Source organism: Salminus brasiliensis, chromosome 2 (assembly GCF_030463535.1).
Source record: "Salminus brasiliensis chromosome 2, fSalBra1.hap2, whole genome shotgun sequence".
Taxonomy (NCBI): Eukaryota; Metazoa; Chordata; class Actinopteri; order Characiformes; family Bryconidae; genus Salminus; species Salminus brasiliensis.
The window spans coordinates 15,811,061-15,834,701 of NC_132879.1; the positions used below are offsets into that span (position 1 = coordinate 15,811,061).

At 42.3% G+C, this 23,641-nt stretch overlaps 1 protein-coding gene across 1 annotated transcript; it reads right to left on the reverse strand.

Annotated features, from left to right (window-relative positions):
- Window positions 1–3,773: 3,773 nt before the first annotated feature.
- On the reverse strand, window positions 3,774–21,898 carry fgf18a (fibroblast growth factor 18a). Its single transcript, XM_072673588.1, has 5 exons — window positions 21,842–21,898; window positions 12,127–12,166; window positions 11,766–11,943; window positions 5,695–5,801; window positions 3,774–5,520 (listed from the first exon to the last, which is right to left on the reverse strand). The coding sequence occupies exons 2-5, from the start codon at window positions 12,154–12,156 to the stop codon at window positions 5,251–5,253; spliced, it is 585 nt and encodes a 194-aa protein (XP_072529689.1). The 5' UTR covers window positions 12,157–12,166; window positions 21,842–21,898; the 3' UTR covers window positions 3,774–5,250.
- Window positions 21,899–23,641: the final 1,743 nt, after the last annotated feature.

Below are 23,641 nucleotides of genomic sequence, written 5' to 3' on the forward strand. Positions count from 1 at the left end.
TTTCCTTTAAAAGTGCAGGAGTGGCCTGGATAGACCACTACTTCCAATTTGGCTCCAGTTTAATTGAGTAATGGCCTTGATTTGTGTGTCAAGCTCTTCTTTAGCTTTTTAGTCTTTTAGGTCTTCTTACTTAACATCCTTCTCCCCCATTTTAACATCCTAAAGCCCATCGCCAAAGTTTGAATGAGCCATTATTTGGATAAAACTAAAACAGCCTTCAGACCGCTTTAGTCTGCAGTGAGTACTGTTGGACCATGATGAAGTGTGTGTGTGTGAAAGAGAGAGAAGTGTGTCAGTGGTTGTTGTGGTGTGTGAGAGAGTGAGGGCATTCAATGTGCATGTCTAATCCTTGTTCGACATTGTGGGTCTGGCTGCTGAGCTTCAGTATAGTTGTGGTGTACCGTGATTTTGTGTGTGGTCATGCATTTGTGGTTCCCAGTGCTGAGTGATATTTCGCATTTACACAGCGGCACTATGGTATTAGTGGCTACGCTGTGGGTTTATGGGACTATGTAAGTAAGTATGTGTGTGTGTGCGCGCACAGGCCACTACAGCGGTGACAGATGTGTGTAGTGTGCACCTGTGGATTGTCACAGGTGGAGATTTAACAGTTGGAGCTCAGTATGTATATACGAGATATATTGTGGTTGTTATGCAAAAACCTTGTATTCCTATTTTTGACATTTTGGATGTGAATGTGTGAATATGTGAATTTTGGAATGTGAAAGTGAAGGTTGTTCTTTACATTGTACTCAAATTTCATCATGACCAGACCAATAGAAATGCTCCAAAATGACTCGGAATAAAATCGTTATACCTTGACTTTTCCCTGCACTTATAAAGTTGCCATTTTAGACGTATGAGGTGTTGGTCCAACAACATCATTATACATTATTACTACGTAATGTAGTGTAGTGAAGTGTAGTGTATATTATGTGTGCATATAATGGGTCTCACCAATGTGTGAGTTTCTCCTATATGTTACGCCTGTCTCAAGCGGGTCCCATTCTGCAGTGTATGTCTATGATCTGTATATGATCAGACTGTGCTACTGGTGGTGTATGTATGATGAAGGGCGTGTGTGTTTCCTGTGTTTTTTTTTTCTCCCCCATAATTCCTGCAGGTCCCAGGTCACTGCTCCGTTCTCACGCACATTTCTAACATTCCTTCCTGCTGCAGCCTTACCATACACCTTCCTCTGGGTTTGGCTGTGGAATCTTTCCACTATTCCGCTTCCAAACCCCTCTTTCTCTCTTTCTGTTTCTCTGCCCCCCCACCCTTTCTCTGAATGCTCCACTTTCCCGCTGAGTCAGCCGACTGGGATTGCCGGGATTACAGGTTGGAGGTGACGGCTGTGTGTGTGTGTCTGTGTGTGCGCGCTTACACATGAAAGTCCTTTAATGATTCACAGACAGGCCTACATTTCCCACCAGTGTTAAAAAGGATGTGAGAGTATATTTACTGGAATCTTGTATGACATATCAGGACGCCCATGGGTGTTTGGAGGGTTTAAGGCTCCCTTGTTATTATGATCATTAACCAGAAAACAGATTTAAGAGGTATTTAAGGTATTTAATGTTTAGATTAGTCATCATCTTTTCATTGTTTGCAGCTCAACTAATATTGGTTTGTTTTTCAGATTAATCGATACATGGATGAGTAGTTATTGAATGTTCAGTGCTTATTAATTAGGGATGCGTTGTAATATTGGAACTATTTAAAACAAGATTACAAAATGTGATTATGTATGTACATTGAAAATATTGGATATTGGCATCTACCTTTTTAGTTCATCCCTATTATTTACATATCCACTGTCCAGATTAATCAATCAGTTGCGCACACTCACCAACCCCCTTATTAGGAACACTTGTACACCTATACATTAATGCATTGATCTAATTGGCCAATCATGTGGCAGCAGTGCAATTCATAAAATCCTGCATATTTGGACCACCTGCCTCAGGTAATGCTCACATCAACCATCGTAACAGGGAAACAATGTGATCTCAGTGATTTTGAGAGTGACATGATTACTGTCAGACAGGCTGGTTTGAGTATTTTTAGAACTGCTGATCTCCTGGGCTTTTGACGTGAAGTGAAAACATCCAGTGAGTGGAAGTTCTGAAAAACTTCTAGATGAGAGAGGTCAACAGAATGGTCAGATTTGTTTAAGCTGACAGAAAGGCAACAGTTACCCAGATAAGCACTCTGTAGAACTGTGATGAGCTTTGTGTGTTGTGGCTTTGAATGCACAACTTGTGAACCTTGAGGCGGATGAGCTACAACAGCCGAAGATCCTGTCAGGTTCCACTTCTGTAAGTCAAGAACAGAACAAAAATCCAAGGACGCAGTTGGTACAGGTTTACCACACGTGCATCCCTTCATGGCCAATAATGACACACTCTTTCAGGCTACTTCCAGCATGATGATGCGCCATGTCACAAAGCAAAAGTCATCACAAACTGGTTTCATGAACATGACAAAAAGTTCAGCCTTCTTCAGTGACCTTCCCATTCACCAGATCTGAATCCATGAGGACACCTTTGGAATGTGGTAGAATGTACGATTTAAAGCATTTCTGCAATCATGTCAACATGGACCAGGATCCTAAAGAATTTTTTTCCTACGTACTGTGGAATCCATGCATTGAAGAACTGAGGTTGTTTAGCGAGTAAAAGGAATCCCTCAGCATTGGGGTAGTCTTTCTAATAAAGTGCTCAGTGAGTGTATTTACACACAAACTGTAAGACCGGCATTTCAAAATATGACTACCAAGAACCTGCAAGAATGATTAGCTAAATCAAGAGGGAGCTACACTATTCCACTGTGCAGCATTACTTGCACAAACAGAAAAGTCATAGGACATAAGAAGAAAACCTTAGCTGTGACCTGGTTACAAAACTCAATGTATCAAGTATCTAGCAAAGCCAGATAAGTTTTGGATAAGGTCAAAATAAAACCCTCAGGCCACAATCAGCAATAATTTGTTTGAAAAGAAGAAAAAATAAAATGTTCATGAAAAGAACACCAAATGTGAAGCATGGAGATATATCGATTATGTTTTAGGTATCTGTTGCTGTCAGTGGCATTAGAAGTACTGCACAAGTGGAAGTAGGAAGGAATTCCACAAAATACTGATAAATCCTGGCTGCAAATGTCAAACCATCTGTTATAAAAAGCTGAAGCTAAAACAGAACAGCTTCTACAACAGGACAGTGATTCAAAACATACCTCAAAACCACCATAGACCACATGAATTATGAAAAGACCTTAAACAAGCAAATAGGTGTGTGTAAAAATGGCAACAAAAAGTGTTTACAAGCTGTGACTGCAAACTAAAGTAGGTGTTACTAAGTTACTAAACATTTTAATTTTTGATTAGCCACAGATACTATATTTACTACATTTATAACAAAATACAGAATGTTACAGAATTTTATTTGGCCAAGAGTGCCCAAAATGACAAGAAGAAGTCATTAGAAGCCAAGGTGAAAAGATTATTATTTTCACCTTAATTAATTCACTTTAATTACTGTTTGAATTGGTCCATTCAATAATTCATCACTACACTTTTTAAAGAGCCAATTTAAAAAAAAATATTTTTTCCCTCAGACAGCAACTAATATATACATACTCTTAAAAGTGTAGTGGATTTTCTTTCAAAATTGTTTATTATTATTATTATTATTATTATTATTATTCTACCATGGTCTTAGATGACCCCTCATTCCCTTCTAAAAGGTTAAACTCTAAGGGACAACCTGGACAAAGAAAGTCTGACAGTTTGGTGATGGAAACAGCAAAAGTGACAATAGAGAGACGGACAGGCACTGTGGGTATGTTTTAAAACAGACAATTTCTGTAGAGTTTACTGGCTTTAGAAAGATTGCCATACACAGATGAAATAAATAAGTGAAATAAACTTTATAGTAACAACAATTATAGTAGCAGTCATAGTAATATCGCTTATTTAGCTTTGCTCTTTTCATATATATATATATATATATATATATTTATATATATATAGTTTTATTTATTGTAATGTTTGTTTTCCCTTTTAATAAAAATGTAACTTTGGTACTCCACTGAATTTTCCACTAGCAGCATTCCGATTGGAACCCAAACGGGAATGTTGCTCCTTGTGTCGTTCCAATAGCAACTCTGCCCCTTCGGTCACACTGTTGAGCACTCTACTCTGACAGGCTGGCGGCTTCAGAGGATCTATGATGTGGGGGTTGTCATGTTCATCATTGGTCTCCAGTTGTCTTTGGTTGTTAGGTCATTTTTGGTGCAGCTTTCAAAGGAGTTTCTCTGTGTTTCTTCCTCTTCTTCTTTTTTAACATTACATTCCAGTTTTAGTAGGTTCTTCCAGCCATAGGTAGGCTTTGTTTTCCACCTACACAGACACACTCTTCAAAGTCATCTGTGGTAGCATCCAATGTGGTCTTTGGTGCAACTTGAAACACTACTCTTTCAAACACATACACACATGCGCGCACACACACTCACACACACATTCACACTAGCTTGCAGGCAGAAGGAAAAAGAGAGATTTCTGTTGTAGCCTCTCCTCTTTATCACATCTGAGTCCTATACCATGACTCAGTCCAGAACCCTTTTCTTACAACCCTCTACAGGAATCCAGAAGATCCATTATTCTCTCCCAGCCATGCCAGTCCAGTTCTTGCTCTGGGAATCCTGAGTAAAGCCTACGCTGTGGAAAAGAGTACCCCTTTCATGAAGCGTCTGAAAGCGATAGCTGGGTTAGTAGGCTACTGGGTCAGTGTCCCCCCATGCTGCATTGGGGGCTGTTAGTTTACCATTGTCTGTTTTTGCTTCTTTACACCATAAAAAATGGCTAGAGCTTGTCATTGCATTAAGTTCTACCAATCTTCTCGGTTTGGGCTTGGTCTAGTATGGCAACACCAGGCCACGTCAAGGCTCTGGTGAGGAGTAGCAAGTATTTTTGGTATGCTAGCAGGTCCAGTTTAGATCCTGTTTACTGGAGGATGCTACAGTACAACATAGTTGACCCTTCAAAACAGAAAGCCATCCACATTTAGCATTGTCCTTTAGTCAGTCAAATGTAGATTGACTTTCCAACTTTCCATCCACACCAGGTCCTGTAGTTAGCATTAGCACGGTCCCATTCACAGGGCTGTAGTCTAGGAGTGTCTTTTGTTAGTAGGCCCTGATTTCAATATTTTGCAGAGTCCCCCCAGAGGGACAGTGGAAATTAAGTGTATGCTAACGTGGCCGCGCAGCACGGACTCTTTTGCTCCTCTTGCTGACAGTGGTGAAGCGGAAGGGTGTGTGGTCTGGCTGCTCTCCCGGAGGGGAACGCTTCATAAAGTGAACGTCCTGCTGGTTAAGAAGAGTATGCGGGCCACGACGCGGGCGTCCTCTTTTGGTAAAGCCCACATACCAACCGTTGTAGCGTGCTGACATTAGTGCTGTGTAGTTGTTCTCTAGCACCATCTCCACGAAGACGCAGTCTTGACTACGATTGCTGGCCTTCTGGGAACAATCAAAAAACAACAAACAAAACACATACACACACAGACACACACAATGGAGAGACAGGGAGAAAAAAAATAAACACCGGTCAGTTTGCCACAAACTTAATTGGTCATGCATTGGCCATACAAAGCATGAAATTAAAGCATTCAAGCTAACACAGAGATGTGTCACCTTGCCTACGAGTTTCCCTCTGCGGTTCATGCACAAGTAGTGGTTGGTTTCCTTCCCCCTGATTCGCACCTGGCTGCCAAAGGTGTCTGCCTCCACTACAAGCTGGGCTTGTGAAGGGACAAACATATACAAAGACAGACAGACATTACAAAATAATTATGCCAAATAAAACAAGGTTAGAAACACACGTCTTTCTTTAAATAAAAAGAAAATCCTACAGTGGCACTTTACAGTGACAAGTATTTAGACAAATTTAAAAGACACTACACAAATATTATTACTAACAGGAATACTGTTAACGAAACGGAAATATTTATTATTATTATTATATTACAATAGATCTTTTTTAACAGTTTAACAACCTACTTGTGGGATGAAGGCAGAGGCTGAGTGAATTAAGTTCGTCTTGAAGCAACCCTTCTGCTTTTTAGGTTTATTACTTTAGGTAAATTACTCTAAAAAGCTTAAAAAATAAAGTTGCACATTGTGGTTGTCATGCAAACACCTTGGATCACATGAAATGGATCAAATGATCCAAATTGTGCTACAAATTACTTGGAATTTAAGCTTTTTACATGGAAGTCCGCTGAATGTTAAGGTGTTTTTCTTTGCCCTTTTTGAGATACAAGGTTTTTACATGACAGTGAAAACATTATAAAGTCACTATCTTGTATAGCCTGGATGTTATGTATTTACAGTCAAATGGATGCGCACCCCAACGCCACCCACAACAATGGGAATCACAACCGCCTATCAACATCCTGGGACACAACAGAAAAAGGGCAAAGCAATCACATATGAACCGACTGGTACACTATTACAACTTCTTTGTAACAGCACAGCAACTAACTAGGACCCCATAGCAACTGCATAGCAACAGTATATCAGGCATATAGCACCTGTAAAGCAACCACCTCGAGTACCATGAACATGCCTATACCATAGGAACTGCTTTACAATAGAACAACAAGTTCATAGTAACAACCTGAGTTACCATAACTAACCGAGTAACTGCTTAGCAACAACACAGCAACTGTAGAGCAACCACATGAGATAACAAAGCTACCGCCCAGAAACACCATAGCAATCACCTGGAATACCATCGGAACTGCTTAGCAACAGCATAGCAACTGCCACATAGGAATTAATTCTGCAATCATCTTCAGAAGCTGCACTGAGTGAAATGCTTCTTATCCACGCAGACAAAAAAATCCGTCCAGATGTTCATTCATCATTATACCTTTATGAAAATAAGATGTTTGGCTCAACCTGAGATTCAGAGTTCATACGGATCCACCATAGTGTTTTATCCAGTGTAGTAATAGCGGGGACGCTCCTGCAGCCCGCGCGCACAAACGTTCTAATTTAAAATTCAAATTTCAACGGAAATCTAACGGATCAGTGCAACCTCAGACCAACGGTTGTTCAACTTCTACAGGTGAGGAAAACTAGCTGTTAGCTCTCTATCTTGTTGTTTTAAAAATCACTATCGATAAAAAGACATATTAGTATCACAGACTTATTACAATATATATTTTAAACAAGTGTATTTAATTAGTGTGGCATTAACGCTACACTCATTCAAGCGAAGTCCATGACCGTTTCTTCAGTCAGAGTAGTTCAGACTCATTAAGGAACTTAGCTATACATGCTAGCGCTAGCTCCTCAGACAATATTCAGACAAGTTTTAGTAGCACTAGCTAGCTACCTTTTCTAAATCACCGAATTTGCGAAACCCCAGCATACCGCGTTTTAAACTTAGTCCTGGGTCACTTAGCGTTAGCTAGCTAGCTAGCACTAGCGGTCTACATGGAGGTTTTCCGTTGTAGGGGAAAGTGTAGGACTGCGGCAAACGTCCGTATTTAATCTCTATCTTAACTGCTAAGGCCTCTCTCTGGCTTGGCGCTACTCTCAGTCTTACACGCTTCTCCACGACGGAGATGTTGACATGATGGCTGTGTCCACAGAGGGAGACGGACAAAGCCACAGACACTCAACCGTAGATGTTAGCTATAGATGCTGCATTGGCAGGAGTTTTGAGGCGGGACAGAGCGTCTGCGCGTCCTTCATTTTAAAACGGTCAAGAGCCGAGAGAGTTTTAATATTTAGCTAAATCGCTAAATATTTTTAAAATTATTAATTTAATTATTTAAAAATTTGTAGCTAAATATTTATTTAAATATTTAGCTGAAAATGAGGATACTCTGCATAACGCAAAACTTTATTACAGAATAAAACAAAGCCAATGAATAATGTAATAAAAATAACACTTCTGGGTGCTTTCTGCTTTAGACACAAATCTAACAAACACCAGTTGCACCTTTCTTTAAAACCACTGCACTTTAATTGCACATTGATGAGGTATTGACTGTTTCGCATAAAGCATTTATATAAGTAGCTTATATCTGTGGGCACAATTATTAGGATTTTTTTCTGTTGCTTTCTGATTGTCTGTGTGAATGCACATCCATGTACTGGTATTTCAGTACAGTGGGGGGTCTTTTGCTACAAGTTGCCTGTCATGACAGCAATGACAGTTTTGGAGCAAATTACATATATGATCACTACATTGAAAGAACTTCTGACCATAGACTTTCAAAATAACTAGCTAGTATATAAGATATCCTTGTTAGTTTGCCGATTTGCAAACCAGTTTGTTTCCCGCAGCTCTGTTTTTACTGTATCTGTATCTTCATCCTTGTATCTGCTTTCTCGATTATTGATTCATTATCAATAATAATAAATTATATTTCTATAATGTATTGTACAATGTTTAGCCTGAGTTCGCCAAGAAGGCTTCTGCTTGCTCTGTAGTAGTGATATCCATCCTCTTTATCTTTTCAACTTATAACAGTGAAATGTTCTCCCTGTAGTCTGTTGTTTGTGCTATGTGCACAATATGGAGGCGATTTAGTGCAAAAACTGCAAATAAAGAGAATGTGTTTTGTAAATGCCATACTATTTACAAACGTACTCTGCATGGTTTACAAATACAAAAATGCAACTGTCAAACATATCAGAGATGTGTGTCAAAGTAAAGGCAGCAGCCAAGGTAGGAGAGATCTTTGTGGCACTGAAATATGAAGGCTTCACTTTGGTGCTTAGTCATGCACATTTTAGATGACCTGTGCAAACTGTACCAACATGTCACAGCTTACTGGCATAAAGCAACACAAAATGTATGTTTTAAAAAAAGTTTCATTACAAAAGTTTGTTACAAAAGCCAGTTGAGTTCTTTGATTTCTCAAAGTGACAAAGCCTAGATTTCTCAGATGCATTCGATAAATCCCACAAACAGGCCTTCAGTGACATAAGGGCTAAAAAATGCAGCTTTCCTCAGCTCCATCCTTGGCTTTGAGACATGGCTACGGTGTGCTTTACAAATAGAAACCATGAACGAAATTCAATATCCTAGTGTTTTGCAAATACTTTCAAACTTGACTTTCAAACAAACACAGAGCTGTTTTCTAATATAACACACTTAACAAGCAAATGCAGCTTGTCTTACAAATACAGACACATGCTAGCAGGTAGGCCTGTTTTGTTTTTCATAGTCAGATACAACCAGATCTACAAATGCTAAACATGATTTTTGTGACTATGTTGCACAGTGTCTCAATTGCGAATCATGTGACTTTTAATAGATGTTTTCCATCATGCTCTTATAAATAGTAGAGTATCATCTCAAGGGTGCATGGGGCTAGGAAGTCTGTGGGTTACTGCATTCTGTTTACTAAAATTTAGTATGTTAACTTAAGCCAACCTAACATTTCCAATACTGGACTGACCGGTTATATAAACACAAACACCTGTTGGCTACTCATTTTCACAGTAAAGTGCTCTCCACTGCTCTTCATCACAGTTATAGTGATTTCACATGCAGCTATATCGACACTCTTCTTTTAGGTAGTCATGGGTCCTGTAAGTGGATCCATAGCACTACCTACTGTTAAGGAGAACAGCAGTGTTCAGCCATAGAATTATTTCAGTCTAGAACATCTGTAGAATAGTGAAAAGTGGATGCTCACAATCATGTGTGGCACAAACTTCATGTCAGGCTGAAATAAATTATTTTACTTCAGTGTTCTGGGCAGGGCTGATATACCCATGAGAAAGAGAACATCAAAGAAGGTGGGTGAAGATGTGGGCGAGTCTGCACAAGGACCAGCCTGTGTTTTAGATCTGGCAGATGCAAGCGGGTGTGGACAAGGGTGACACTAGGTTTTGCAGGAGCAGTGCTAGATGTTTCGAGTGTTGACAGGCATAACATGGTTGAAGCAGGATGTACAGATGTTCAAACTCAAGACCTTAAAATGCACATAATCATATTGTCTTATTTAAAAAAAAATATTTACACAGTGTACAGATCATCTGAGAGATACTCAGAGATACATGATTTTTATTGGACAGCAGTGATTCATTTATTTACACTACAGTACAGGAGCAAATATGTAGCCCAAATAGCCCAAACATGTATGTGCTCCAAGAACCATGTGCTTTAAAGTGACTTTAACCTAATGGTAAACTTGTGATTTGTGATAATGGTAAATCTGTGATTTGTTTTAAGATTAAAATCCAGATGTGTTTACATGCTAAAATGAGGAAAAAGATAAAACAAATATATATTGTTATTAATTATCATTTTGCATTCATTTCATGTGGAATTGTCAGGATCGCACAAGGAGCTTAGTATGATCAAGGCCATTTGAGGCCGGCTGAGTCACACAGAAACCAAACAACTGCCTTTTAATGATGGCTGTGATAAATCCAATGATTGATTTCCACTACTGGCATTAGCACTGTCAGGAGCAGTTGTTAGGTAAAGGAGATGAGATAACCTGGTGCTTTTAAGCAGATTAAACCCCAGTATGACTGTGATTGCTCAGTTACTGATTACAATCGTGTTTGCCTGTGTCACTCCAATTCAACTTCACAGTTGACCTGCAGTGACCGTTTGATTTTTTTGACCTGTATAGGTGTATTAGGTTTGATCTGTAACAGTTTTTCCTCCCAAGAGATATTTGTTTAATGCATTTAATTTTCTTTCATTTAGCAAGTGCTCAGTAGGTCTTTATGTCAGCGGGTGTGCATGTTTTTTTCCTGCAGCATGTGTTTCACAGGGTTTTACGATAAAGCCCTAAAATGGTTCCTAGATGACCTTTAAGAGCGCAGGGGTCATCACAAATCAATAAGCTTATTCTCTTACTCCCTTCTTCTCTTCCACTGATCTCTCTTTAACCCCTCCCCTTGGTTCTTTCCTTTTTTACTCTCCCCATCTCTTCTGGGCTTTCTCATCTCTTTATTTGCTGCCATGACTTAACGGGCTATGATTGTAAACTTGTAATTCTGCCACAGATGTGCAAAGCCACAACTTTAAAATAATTTAGATGTAAATGCTGTTGGTATTATTGTAACTCACAAAGGTTATGGATCTGCTTTCAATTTCCCCTGCCATTGATTGTGTGGCTTTGCAGTGCATCAGAAAGCGAGAGAGAGTGGGGGAGGATGAATAGATGGATAGAAGAATAAAGAGAAAGACAGAAAGGATGAGTTGAAGGTGGAAGAGAAGGAGAGGGGGAGGAGATGGTCAGCATGTTGGTTAAAAGCGTCGAGGGAAAGACCACAGGCAAAATACGGGATCAATGGAAAGATCGATTTGGAGGTGAGTTTCTAACAGTCTATCTAACACCCAGCGCTGACTGTGCTCTATTCATCTCTCACTCCCTTTTCCTCTCTCTTTCACTCTCCCTCCCCTCTCGCTCAGTGAATCACAGTGTCAGCAGTCATTGAGGTCTTTGTTTTCCACACACAAGTTCCTCACTACCTCTTTCCTCTCAGTGTGTGTGTGTGTATGTTTTTGTACCACAGAATAAGCACACTTGGATTTGTCTTCTAGTCTGATTGCCTACATATTGCCGGTAGATACATTCTTCTCTCCATTTCATTATTTTTCTGCCCTTTTCTGTACCGTTTGAATGAGAGTGAGAGACAGACATTGGATCAGAGAGAAGAGGTGAAGAGACTAAAAGAAGGGCAGAGATGACAAAGGGTGTTTGAGTGTGTGTTGTTACCGAATCTGTCCCCGTCTTCTCCGCGGGCGCTTATCCTGCGGCCCAGCACCTGGACATGTTTGCAGCTGGTACGGCTGTAGAGCTGGTAGACTCGGGGCTGTCTTCGGCTCATGGCATCTCGTGCGCGAGTCTGATTCTCCACATGCATGCTGAAGTTTACACCGTCAGCTCCGAACACCTGCAGGAAAGAATCATACACACAGGTGTGTTATCTCTCTCTACCCCACCATTATCTTTCTTCTCTCTTTTTCTAGCCTTCTCTAAATCTCTAACACTCTGTTCTCACCAAGGTAAATTCCTGTACATGTTGCTCACAGTGAGATGCAGTAATATAATTAAGAGCACAGACACACAAACTCACCTGCAGAGGATTGCACATCACCAGCATCATCTGGATACACCTATGAGGAGAGATGAGATAGAATGATAAAGATCTGCAGAGTTTATTTTCTTCCTTCTGAAGGCAGAATAATTAGTCCATTTTATACTATTAATGTGCCTTTAGCCTTCTTTTCACATATCCCAGCTTAGAAAGACAGGGTCAGAGGGAGTGCAGAGGGAGTGCTCCCATGAAGCAGAGAGGGTTAAGCCTACCCGGCTATCAAACCCAAAACCCTCAATAACTCAATAACTCAGCGCTCTCAGCAGTCACATCATTTGTTAGCAACATTGATACTGTAGCTCCAGTGGAAGACTAAGGAAACAACATTTATTCAAGGGTTGGTACTATCAATTAAACAAATAAAGTAATTCACAAATTTTTAGCTATATTTGAAAAATACCAATAGAATAACCAATAATGCTGATACCTGATAATCAATTCATTTAAAATCAAATCACATCAAGAACCTACATTGTAATTGTTTTTTGACTTGGTTTTGGTAGTATTTTGGAGTAATCTTGATTGTCATCAAGTAATCATGACAACCCAAGTACAGGCACCAAGGATGCTCTCCCTCACCTACTTCTTAAGTCGCTGTACTCCATCCCAAAACTGCATCACTGTACAATGCATCACTGTATGTTTTCCCTTTTGCACCACACCTTGCTACCAGTTTATGTTCTTTTTCTTCAATCCCCAGGCACTCTGAACCCTGTTCCCCAAACAGAGTAATGATCATAGTTTACCATGGAGGTCAATGGCTAGGATGTTTTGAGGGGAACACCCCAATGACTCCTAAAATTACTTTATTTATGTTCTTTGCACAATAATGCTTTTGGGATGTTTGTGAATTATCTTCAGCCTCTAAACCCCTCGTAGTCATATTCCCTCAAGACAATTTGGCAGGATCTTAAGAGGGCTGTAAAGTTATAAACAATAAGCTTACGACTGCTTTTCCACCTCCCAGAGAGCAGGATGTTGATTCTGTCAGAATGTTGAATGTGTGATAATCTCCCTATTCATCTCCACTAAGCAGAAGGGGGTGGGAGGGAAGGGAGTGTGCCCTGATTTTGGACAGAGCCCTGTTCTCTTTCCTTCTATGTCTGCCATCTTTAATCTCCTCACTTTGGGAGAGGAAAAAGCTGACATTTGAAGCATAGCTTGCATTTGCATGGAAACTTGGAGAGTGGCTTGTGCAAGAACCGTTTGTGCTATTAAGAGTGAACGGCAGCAGACCAGCGCAGGCCTGTGAAGGTGAAGTGAGGAGCCAAGAGCCCTTCAGCCTGGCCCAGTGATGCTCAAGCAGTGTTTTTAGGTTGCCCTAAGGGTGTATGATCAGAGTAGATTTTGTTGGAATTGTCAGACGTTGTGACAAGCCTTATGAAGGAAACCTTGGCCTAAGTCCAACAGCTCTCTAAAGTGGATTCAGATACGTAGCTGAAAGCAGGCAAGTTGAAGGCATTTTGCAGATACTGTTAAACCAGACCAGAAGTAAAGTAAGTAAAGTGTCTGGTATTTTAAAATCCCTGACAACAGAAACATTTCCCAAACAATCCCTTAAAGGAACAGCGACAAATGGAAAAATCAGGGAAGAAGTTGTTTTAATCATTATGAAGCCAGATTTTTATCTGCACAGATAGCAGTTTATCATACACTGTTGCATAAATGTAATTGGTGGCTATATGTTTTGCTTACTTGTTAGCCTTTAGCTCCATTACAAAACTAAAGAAGCAATATTTGTATACTTGACTGATCAACCGCATGGTTGAAGTTAATGTTAAAAAAAGTTGGCCCACTCCTTGCAAAAGTGCTCAGAGACATTTGCAGGCCTTTGAGCGACCACAATATTGTAAGCTACTCAGAACTACAGGTAGTTCCTGGCTTGTTTTCCCCACTGTTATATTGCTTATAGCTACTAATTAGTAAAGTCACTGAATACAAGGGGATAATATAATGTAGGTGCTATTGTGTAATTTAGGTGTAACTGTCAGAAATACACTGGGCAAGAATGGGATCTTTGACAGAAATGCACAGTGGATACCATTTCTAATTGCCAATAAATATCTTGATGTTCCTCCTGAGATCTGCAACAAAGTGTTTTTGGTTGACCTATTATAGATGGCAAAAAACTTAACACTGCTTTTCCAAGCGAGAACCTCATACCAACTGTGAAGCATGATGGTGGTAGTGTGAGGGTTCGGGGAAGCTTTTTTTGTGGAGTATGCATGCAGAGATACAGAACCAGCAAAGACAACATCAGAAGTAAAATTAACATGTTGACTAATATTGCAGGGTTACGCAGTTCTCGCAAGGGTTCCCCAAGAAAGTCCCATAGTGCAGCGTTCTGACCTGGAGTGGCAATGGTGGAAACCCCAATCTCCCTATTACATGTCAATGCACCATTGAGATGGTTCTGAAGTTTTTTTAAGGTAAAATGCGTACTTACTTAAACAACCTGTAATCTGAGGTATGTGCATGATAATTAGCATGACAGTGGCTTGCACACTTCTAAAGTGATGGCTTTAAACTGCTTAGCTACATTGTCAGTATTTGATTATTGTTTCCCCCAAGGATAGCAGTGATCAGATTTCCATCCAGGTGTCAAATAACTGAAAAAATCAGTTTTATGTATCAAATTCCCTTCATAACAACACTAGTTTAGAAAAGAATCTTAAATGAGCAGTTTCTCTTTGCTTCTTTGTTTAAATTTATGGCTGTATTCGTATTTTATAGACTTCAGACGCAAAGCACATCAGCAAATATATTGCAGGAATATCATGTTTTTTACTTTTATGTTTCTTTAAGAAGTACAATATGAATATGTTTTCTTAATCCATTGATACTCGCTGCTTTCTGTCATGTTTTATAGCGACAAATGGAAACAGTTGATCAATCAGACTTTTATATTTGCATTTAGTATCTATTCAGAATATGTACTTTGCAATACATTGCATGTTGTACCGACAATTCTATTGGACATTCAATATGCCAAAATATGCATATAAATGTGTGGCAAACCTGCTACTATGTCAAATGAGATTGGAAACTACACATGCAATAAGAAAAGAACTGAAACACAACTCTGCGCAGTTTGAAGCAACTGTGTGATGTTAGCAATGATGCTGAAGCAAGTGTGTGATGCTAATTGGTGGGTTTTGTGCTTATATTACTGGATAGCTACATTCTGGGTAGATACAGTCTGGTAGCTCCAGTGCAAAATATGTCCAAAGTGCAAAATAGTTTAATTATGTCTTCATTTTAATTATGTGTATAGTCTTTACTTAAGTCTTAATAGCATGCATGTTAGTGTAGGATTATCAAAGTAAGAAATTCATTGTACAGTGGAATTGCCTGTTTACAGTGCATTAAAAAAGCAAAACTCTTGAAGTTTGAATCTTAAAACTAAAGAAACAAATGGACACAAAACAGGCCTCAGTTAATGGACTATGTTTGCAGTATAGTTTTTCTTGGCACAGTCTGTCTGACCAAATCAGGAATAAACTGATCTCAGATCAGCTTTCAAACCTCAATCCTGCAGATATCTTTTCCAGTTAGACATGAGAAAGGTGTGTTTTGCTCTCTAATGAAGTGTATCAGAGTGTGAATGCCAGTGGTGTGTGTGTGTGAGGCATTCTAGGGATGTGCGTTACATACACAGTGAGCGGGTGTATGTGTGATTATACACGTGTTCTGTAGTGAGACGTGTGTGAGTGTATTGCAGGGTGTTGCCTTGTTGAAGTGGCTGATCTACCCTCTAAGAGAGGAAAACCTGAGTCTGATCCCATAATCCCATCGCCCTGCGCCTGGCAACTGACTACACACAAACAAGTCATCAGAGCCCCCTCTCCTCCACCCCCCTGTCCGTTTCTTCCCTGGTCTTTGTCATACGTTCTTTTCCCTTTTCTTTATCTCCTTCTACTCCCAGTATTTGGCAAATGAGAGAATGAGAACATTATAGAATTTGATTGTCTCGCTTCATCTCTCACTTACTCTTCCTGTCTCTGTTTGTGTCTCCGTCTCTCTGGGTGGTGTGGTCAGGGTGATGTCAGCGCTGATACAGAGAGCAGTAGGAGTGGGAGTGAGCTGACAGGACCAGTAAAGAAAAAATAAAGATACAGAGAAACAAGCAAGGAACCCTGAACTCTCGTCATTTCCGTTTTTCTTCCCTACCAGCGACCTCCTGACCATTCTATGACTGAGCATCTATGAGTATGTGTGTGAGAGAGAGAGGTCCATGCTGGGTGTCCTTAAGAAGCCCTGCAATTCCAGCAGTGCTGCATCAGTGGAACTCCAGTCATTCTCTCACACTCCTATCCAGGCATTCAGTCACTGATCGCTGACGTAATAGGGCACCAGACAGCTAGTACTGGGAGATTCCTAGTCTGTTACGCTCTGAATGACGATGTAATTTGCTTTGAATTGTGGCTGGGCTGTGGCTTCAGAGCAATATTAATGATATTTTTGTGATTGCGATAAGCCGGTAGTCTGTGATTTATTCGGAGTGATTCAACTGGACCCAGTTACTTGTTTACATCCTAAAAATTCACACCTCATTATTACATCACTTCCACAGGGTCAATGGAGACGCAGAGAGCACTTGAAAACACAGGGAGTCGTTCCAGGAAACAGTAGAATAGAAGAGATATGAAAGGAATTGAACGAGTGTTTCTCATCTTGTCGTTTTTTAATCCCTCTCTCTTTCTCTCCCTTCCTCTCTCTGGTTTCCCTGTCTGGTGTTTGGAGGAAGGGAAGACTCCCCCACACTGTCCCAGCCACACAGAGATATGAGAGAGAAAGAGAAACATGGAGGGAGAGAGAGAGAAACATAGCAAGAAGGAAAATAAGGGAGAGAGAGAAAGTGTCTCAGCAGCTGTCAGCAAAGCAAAGCATACACACAGATACTCAGCACACACTTGTACTCCCCTCTATACATCTGCAATGAGAAACACACACTAATCACTTATTTTCACATCAAACATTTCTTTTCACACATACAACACACACCCTTTTATATACGGTATATCAGCTTCATCAGATAACACAGACACTCTCTTTCCTAATAAAGCAACACAACATGCTAACACACACAGTTTCTATGCACATAAACCAATACAGTATACAAGATACCATTGATGTCACACAAAAACCTTGCATCTTCAGTTTGTCATTTTTTACTTAGACACAATATGAATCTGCATAACATGCAAACATGCGTAACCAACCACCGCCTCTTATCAAACTGATGATGCATCAGATCTGAGTACCCAGTCATTTCCTCTAAGCGCATTGATTGCCTGGTGACATTGCATTGGCAGTAATAGGCGATGGCTGGTTATGCATGTGTTGGCCAGCATCATAATAAGGTGTGCTCTCACAGACTTCAGCTGCTGATGGCAGGTATCAAGTTTTTGTGTGACAGCAGCAATAGACTACCCATAGTCCTTTACATTAATCTGCAGGAAATTTCCAGTAATTCTAAAAGAACAGGTGTGAATGTGTATATTCTGTAAGAACACTTGCTTTGATTGCAAATAAATTACATCACACAAATACAGTACATACAATCACACTTTAACAGACAAGACACCCAACTCTTCCAGCACATTAGCCTGAGGCTGTCCTTCATCCTTAAACACATACTGAGCTGAATATATGTACCAGTACAAACGTCCTTATTATATTCCTTACTGAGTAAACCAGTTTGAATATTCAGCATTTCTGTAGCAACTGCAGCACTTTTAATACACTGTAATTTTAAAAATGGACCATTTATTCAATTTAGCTTTAAATGGTTCCATCTGACAAAGAACATAATCTTAATTGGTCTAAACGGTTTTGGAACAATTGTATAAATACTTCTAAAATGAAGATGATTCCATATGGAACTTCTTTTTACATCATTACCTGGTTTTGGAGCACTTATTATTCTGCAGCAGTTTTCTTTTTGTCTGTAGTGCCTTGACAAATTCTGAGCAACTTCAGCTTATCTCCACAGGTTTCCACTAGACCTATATTTGACCTTTTGCTGTCTTGTCAATGGTGCACTTTACTGACACATTAGAGGTGTCGACTTAATGACACCTCTAATGTATCAACCCATTAATGTGGTTGTGTGAATTTACTTATTGAATCATAGTCAACTGTCAAAATAGGCAACTTAAACCACACATTTTAACTCATATACAACACATATACATATGTGTGTGTGGTGTGTCAGTCTCTCCATAGCCAGACCTTTCAACAAACGTTAAAACTTCTTCACTGAAACGAACACTGATTTCTGTCTAGTTAGTTTTGCTTTCTCTATTGCTTGCTTACCCACCTTCATTCTCTCACTGTTAAAAGCTATCTGGATGCAGAGCTACATTAGGGAAAAGGAAATCAAAGTGGGGGAGCGGGAGAGAAGGAGACAGATGCTTCAGATGTTTGAATGGTGCTGCTGGAAAATCATCTGAATGAACTGACCTCGTCTCTTTCCATAACAAACCTAGCTGATTCATCCTGTCCTCACACAGTCCCATACTGCTTCAATGTGTGTTTGCTCTCTGACTATGCCTCTGGGAATACCTTCACTGGCCATGTGTATCTGTAAGCTGCCAATGGAGTTGAACAACACTGGCTGTATGTGTCTGTAAATCTTCCTGGCTAGAGGGTGGTCTTCTCTGTAGCTCCCCACTGGCTGTCTTCCCTCAGGAAACTGGCCTAGAGAGAACACCTTCTGGCCATATAGCTGAGCACAGATCGTTTATATATGGGCAGACTGGTTCAATGTGTGTGCATGCTGGGAATGTGCTTGCTTGGGCTCAGTGCATATGGAGCGAGCAGCTGCATTTGCTGACAGACTGCTTGTGTGTCTGCAGTTTGCGCACACCTGCGCGTGCCCGTTCTACACCTGTAGGTGCAGACTAACACGGCTAGTGAAGTGTGTCGGCCAGGTGCTTAAAGACACAAGCCTGCATGTGCTGACCATTTCTACACCTGTGGGGAATAACAGTACAGTGCATACAGGTCATGAATCAATTGATGCTGCCTACTCATGTCTGCATACTGCTTGTGCATTGATTCATGCTGTCTGGGCAGCTATTACTTACTGCTGGCATGCATTACACAAGAAAAGAATTTTGTTGTACAAAATGTGCACACTGTCTGCTAAACTACAGCATGTTGGCCGCATGTGACTCAAAGTGTAAAGGCACCCTTCAGGTGTCCAGGAATACTGCCTTCATGCGAGTTTAGCTGTTGTTCCTGTACAGATTCTATATGCGTCAGTGTTCACTAACAAGCTCACCTCTTGTATCCCTGTACGGATCCATATACATAAATCTGCTGACGCTTCCGTATGTGGCTGTACATTTCATTCTCGTGCATGCACACTCAAAGGGTACCTCTGCATTAATGCACAGGGTATACGCCACAAACAAATTTATTTGCACATGCTGTGTTTCTACTGAATAAAAGCTAGCCGCTATGAAGGGGGGGGGGGGGGGGGGGGGGGGGGGTTATCCATATCGTCTGTGCATTCACGTGCTCTATCTCCACATTTATGCACACTACTTGCAGAAGTATGAGCGCTGGCTGCCTGCTGTGTTGTATATATGCTTCATGTACCTGCCAGCACTGGCAGTGCAGGTGAAAACGGCTTTAAGCTCGGTAAGAATTCTCAGCTGTTCAAACAACGCTGTTACGCTGAAAGAGGGAGAACACTGAAAAAGAAAAAGAAGAAGGGGGAAAAAAACCCTTTCAGCTGCAACTTCGGATTCTCCCTATTCCTCCCAAACCACATTGAGCCTGTAGCCAGCCAAAGAGAGAGAGAGGGAAAAGGGAAAAGAGGAGAGAAGGGGGAAGAGAAGAGAAGAGAAGAGAGAGAAAGAGTAGCTTGGAGCTCTTACTCTACAGTGTTCTGTGGTCAGGAGCCAAGACAAGCAAGGCGGTGTGACATCATCAGACCTGAGACAGGATTTGTCCTAAAGGCGTTTGTGTGTGTGGAGTCAAGCTCAATGAGGTGGAGTTCTATCCCAAATCACCCCTAACGCTCTTCCCTGTGCACCCTTCAAGCACAGTTCATTCTCTTCCACCCCTCCTCACACAAATTTCAACTGACTGTCTCGGTTGAAGCGCTATGGCAGCCCCGCAAGCCAGCTAATCAGCTTGCAATGTAGTGTTACTGCCACATTACACAGAACACCTTTCACATCTGCGAGGCAGGCCTAGGCCAAGGGCCTGAAGGAAGGAGCTAGTTCTGGATTGCACACACACGAGTTGCGAGTGATGAAATACAAGAGTTAAATTGAAATAGATGGATCCTATTGCACCTCTCTCAGTCTGTGTATAGTAGGGTTTGGGTGGTACACATGTGGCAAGGCCTCAGTGATTTTCAATCCCAAGTCCTCTGCCCTAAACAATCTCCAAAAAACAAAGGTGCTACAAAGGGGTTCTTCGAGTGAAGCCACAGAAGAATCATTTTGGGTTCCACAAAGAATTGTTTTGTAAAAGCGTGTGTGAAGAACCTGTTTTGTAAAAGCGTGTGTTTAGAGTCGGTTCTTCCATGCTCTTTAGCACCTGATGCAATTCATCAGGTAATCCACAACTGAACCAAATGTGTATCACATTATCACAAGCATGATTTCGCAATTAGCCAGATAACGTAATCGAAACAACACTGCCTAGTAAGAGGAGAACTCAGTTTTCACATTGGGCTAAAGTTATTCAGCTTACTGGATCTTCTTATCAAACCCCTGTTTGTAGAATACCTCCTGGTCCAAGATTTGAACACTGGTTTAAATAAGAAACACAAACGCTGCACTTTGTGCAAGAGCTGAAGCAAAAAAGAACGAGCAAAAAAAAAAAACCTGTCCAACATAACCCTTTTAATCTAGCAAGATTGACCCCTCAGCTAATTCGGTACAACTGCCTGAAATCCTAGAAGCCAGTTTGAGCTGAGATGTGTTGTATGTGGCAGCCGTTCCTGCTGGAGAGCTCCACTAGACGTCTGCTGCTCTCGCCAGTGTCTCGCTGGCTCTCTTTTTACCCAGACAGCAGATAAGGTGCCAGTTCCATGCCTGTTAGCTCAGACATCCTTGAACGCTATTAGATAATTGGGGGCTCCAGAGAGAGAGAGAGAGAAGCAAGAGAAGGTTGGACAGCTGTTCCCTGTCTACCCAAGGCTGTAATGAAAAGTCATGGGTGGAGCAGGTTGACAGCACCTTCTCCTCTGTCTCATCTACAGGTTAGAGGAAGGAACGATGAGCACCTCAGGATGCAGAAGGAAAGGGGTTTGACAAAAAAGGAAAGGAAAAAAAAAGAGACCTGGCGAGTGCACTGCTGGAATGGACGGCAGGGCACATATTGCTGGAGTTTGTTTGGGTTGGAGGGCACTTCTTACCTGAGCCACGGGTCTGATTGACATGTGTGACCATGGTAACCCAGAGGGGGTGATGTCACCTCATCATTATGTATGCAAGAGTTACAGTTAGTCACGTCAAGTGAAGCGTGTAGCAAGCGGGCAACTCCACATAACTGCTGCCTCTTTCCCCCCCTCTCTCTCTCTCCCTCTCTCTCTCTCTCTCTCCCCTCTCTCTCTCTCTCTCATACAGAGTAAATATTTAAACTATTACAGCTTAGGAAACGATTCGTGTTTAACACGCATTTACAGCCATTCAGCATTAGGTAATGACTCGCAGCGTTAATGACTTACAAGACAGCCAGCGTGGAGAGAAAGGGACCACATCGCTCCCTGCCTCTGCGTCCCGGTCGCTCCGTGCGCCTTTTTTTTGGGGAAAAGGAGGGTTTAGCGCAGCTTCCCCAGATTACGGCTTCACGTGCCGATCCGACGGCTAGACGAGATGGAATGGGATGGGATGGACGGCCACGAGGTCACGAGGTCAGCGGAGGGCTCCCGCCAGCGGCCGGCGGCGTGCATAGCCTCCTCTGAAGCAAGAGGAGGGTGTGTGTGTTGTATGCCGGTGAGTTGAGGAATCGAGGAGCGCGCGGCACAGTGTGCCACCGGTAGCGACGGGGACGGCGGCTGCGCTCGGTAAACGGGGTAGGGGGCGGGGCAGCGGGAAGGAGCGCGAGGAAGAAGAGGAGGAGGGGTGGGAAGAGGAGAGGAGGGGGGTAGTGGGAGGGAGGGGGGGGGGGGGTCGTTGCGGTGTGAAGGGGGGTGGCTTTAGGGCATAACAGCTGTGCTCTCCAGGGAGTGGGGAACAGGTGAAGCGGAGTTCGAGCCTCGATTAGACCCAGCAGCTCCGCGCACCTCCGGCCAAGTTGGTGAGAGGTTTGGCCAGAAGTTTTGCGGACCAGAAAACGACTCCTTTCGAGCCAACTCCGAGCACGGTGTGGTCAGTCTCTGCTTCGAGCTGCGCGTTCCAGCCGTGCGTCTTCCAACTGTTGTTCATGTCCCGTGTTAAGTTTGCTGGCCCTGTTTGAGGCTCCTCAGAGAGGAAAGGGTGGACAAAACCACGTATACTCCAAGTTCTGTGCGTTTGGTTCAGATACAGATATATGTCAGCCTTGGAGCTGTGCGCTCACAGCCGTGCGTCCTCCAAGTGCTGCCCCATGGGAACCAGGTTACCCGGGGTCCAGGTTAGGGCTGCTGCTGTTGCTGTCTTTTCCCCGTGTTCCCCAGGGAGAAGAAGAGGACGGAGGTGGCGCGCATGGCTGCGGGTGAGAAAGGGAAGAGTCCTTTGGAGGGCAGAAAGCGCTGTAGTTGATGAGGGGAGGGGGGTAAAAACAGGAGAAGGAGGAGGAGAGCAGCTGTGACACGCAGTGGCGATTCACCGGCCACCTCGCGGCTCCCTGCACCTGATTTCCCGGCGTTCACTGCGCTTATCCTGCAGTCAAAACGCCAGCGCGATGACATCAGCGCGAAAACGTTTGGAGGGGGAGACGCAATCCGAGCTTTTGATTTATTCTTATTATGCTTTTTAATGGAGAAAGTTTACAACTTCCTCCTTCCTCGAGCACCGAGCTAAAGTGGAGAGCAGCTGCAGAACGTCAGGGCTTCAGATCGAAAGAGGGAACCTCTCTCTCTCTCTCTCTCTCTCTCTCTCTCTCTCTCTCCTCTTTACTCTATTTTTGTTCTGTTGCGCGCACGCCTTTAGGTGCCCGTCCGTGCGTCCTGAGCGCCACGACGAGCCGCTTCCCCTAGTTCTTCCTCCTTCATGCACGCGCAGAAGCCAAAACGACGGGGAACGAAAATGGGAGAGGAGAGCAGATCAGACCGTCCTCCGCTCGCCGCGCGCACTGTGAATGGAGCCTTCCCCCGCAGCCCTGCCTCTCTGCGCGCGCGCTGATGAGGAGGCGAAAGCACAAATCTTACTTCAGGAAAACACACACACACACACACACACACAGAACAGCAGCAGATCAATTCACTCTCCTTCTTCACCCACCCACCCACCCCTCTCCCCCCCCCCCCCCCCCCCCCCCCCCCCCCCCCTCTCTCTCTCTCTACCTTAAACACACTCGCGTTTATTGGATCCAAGCGCGATCACTC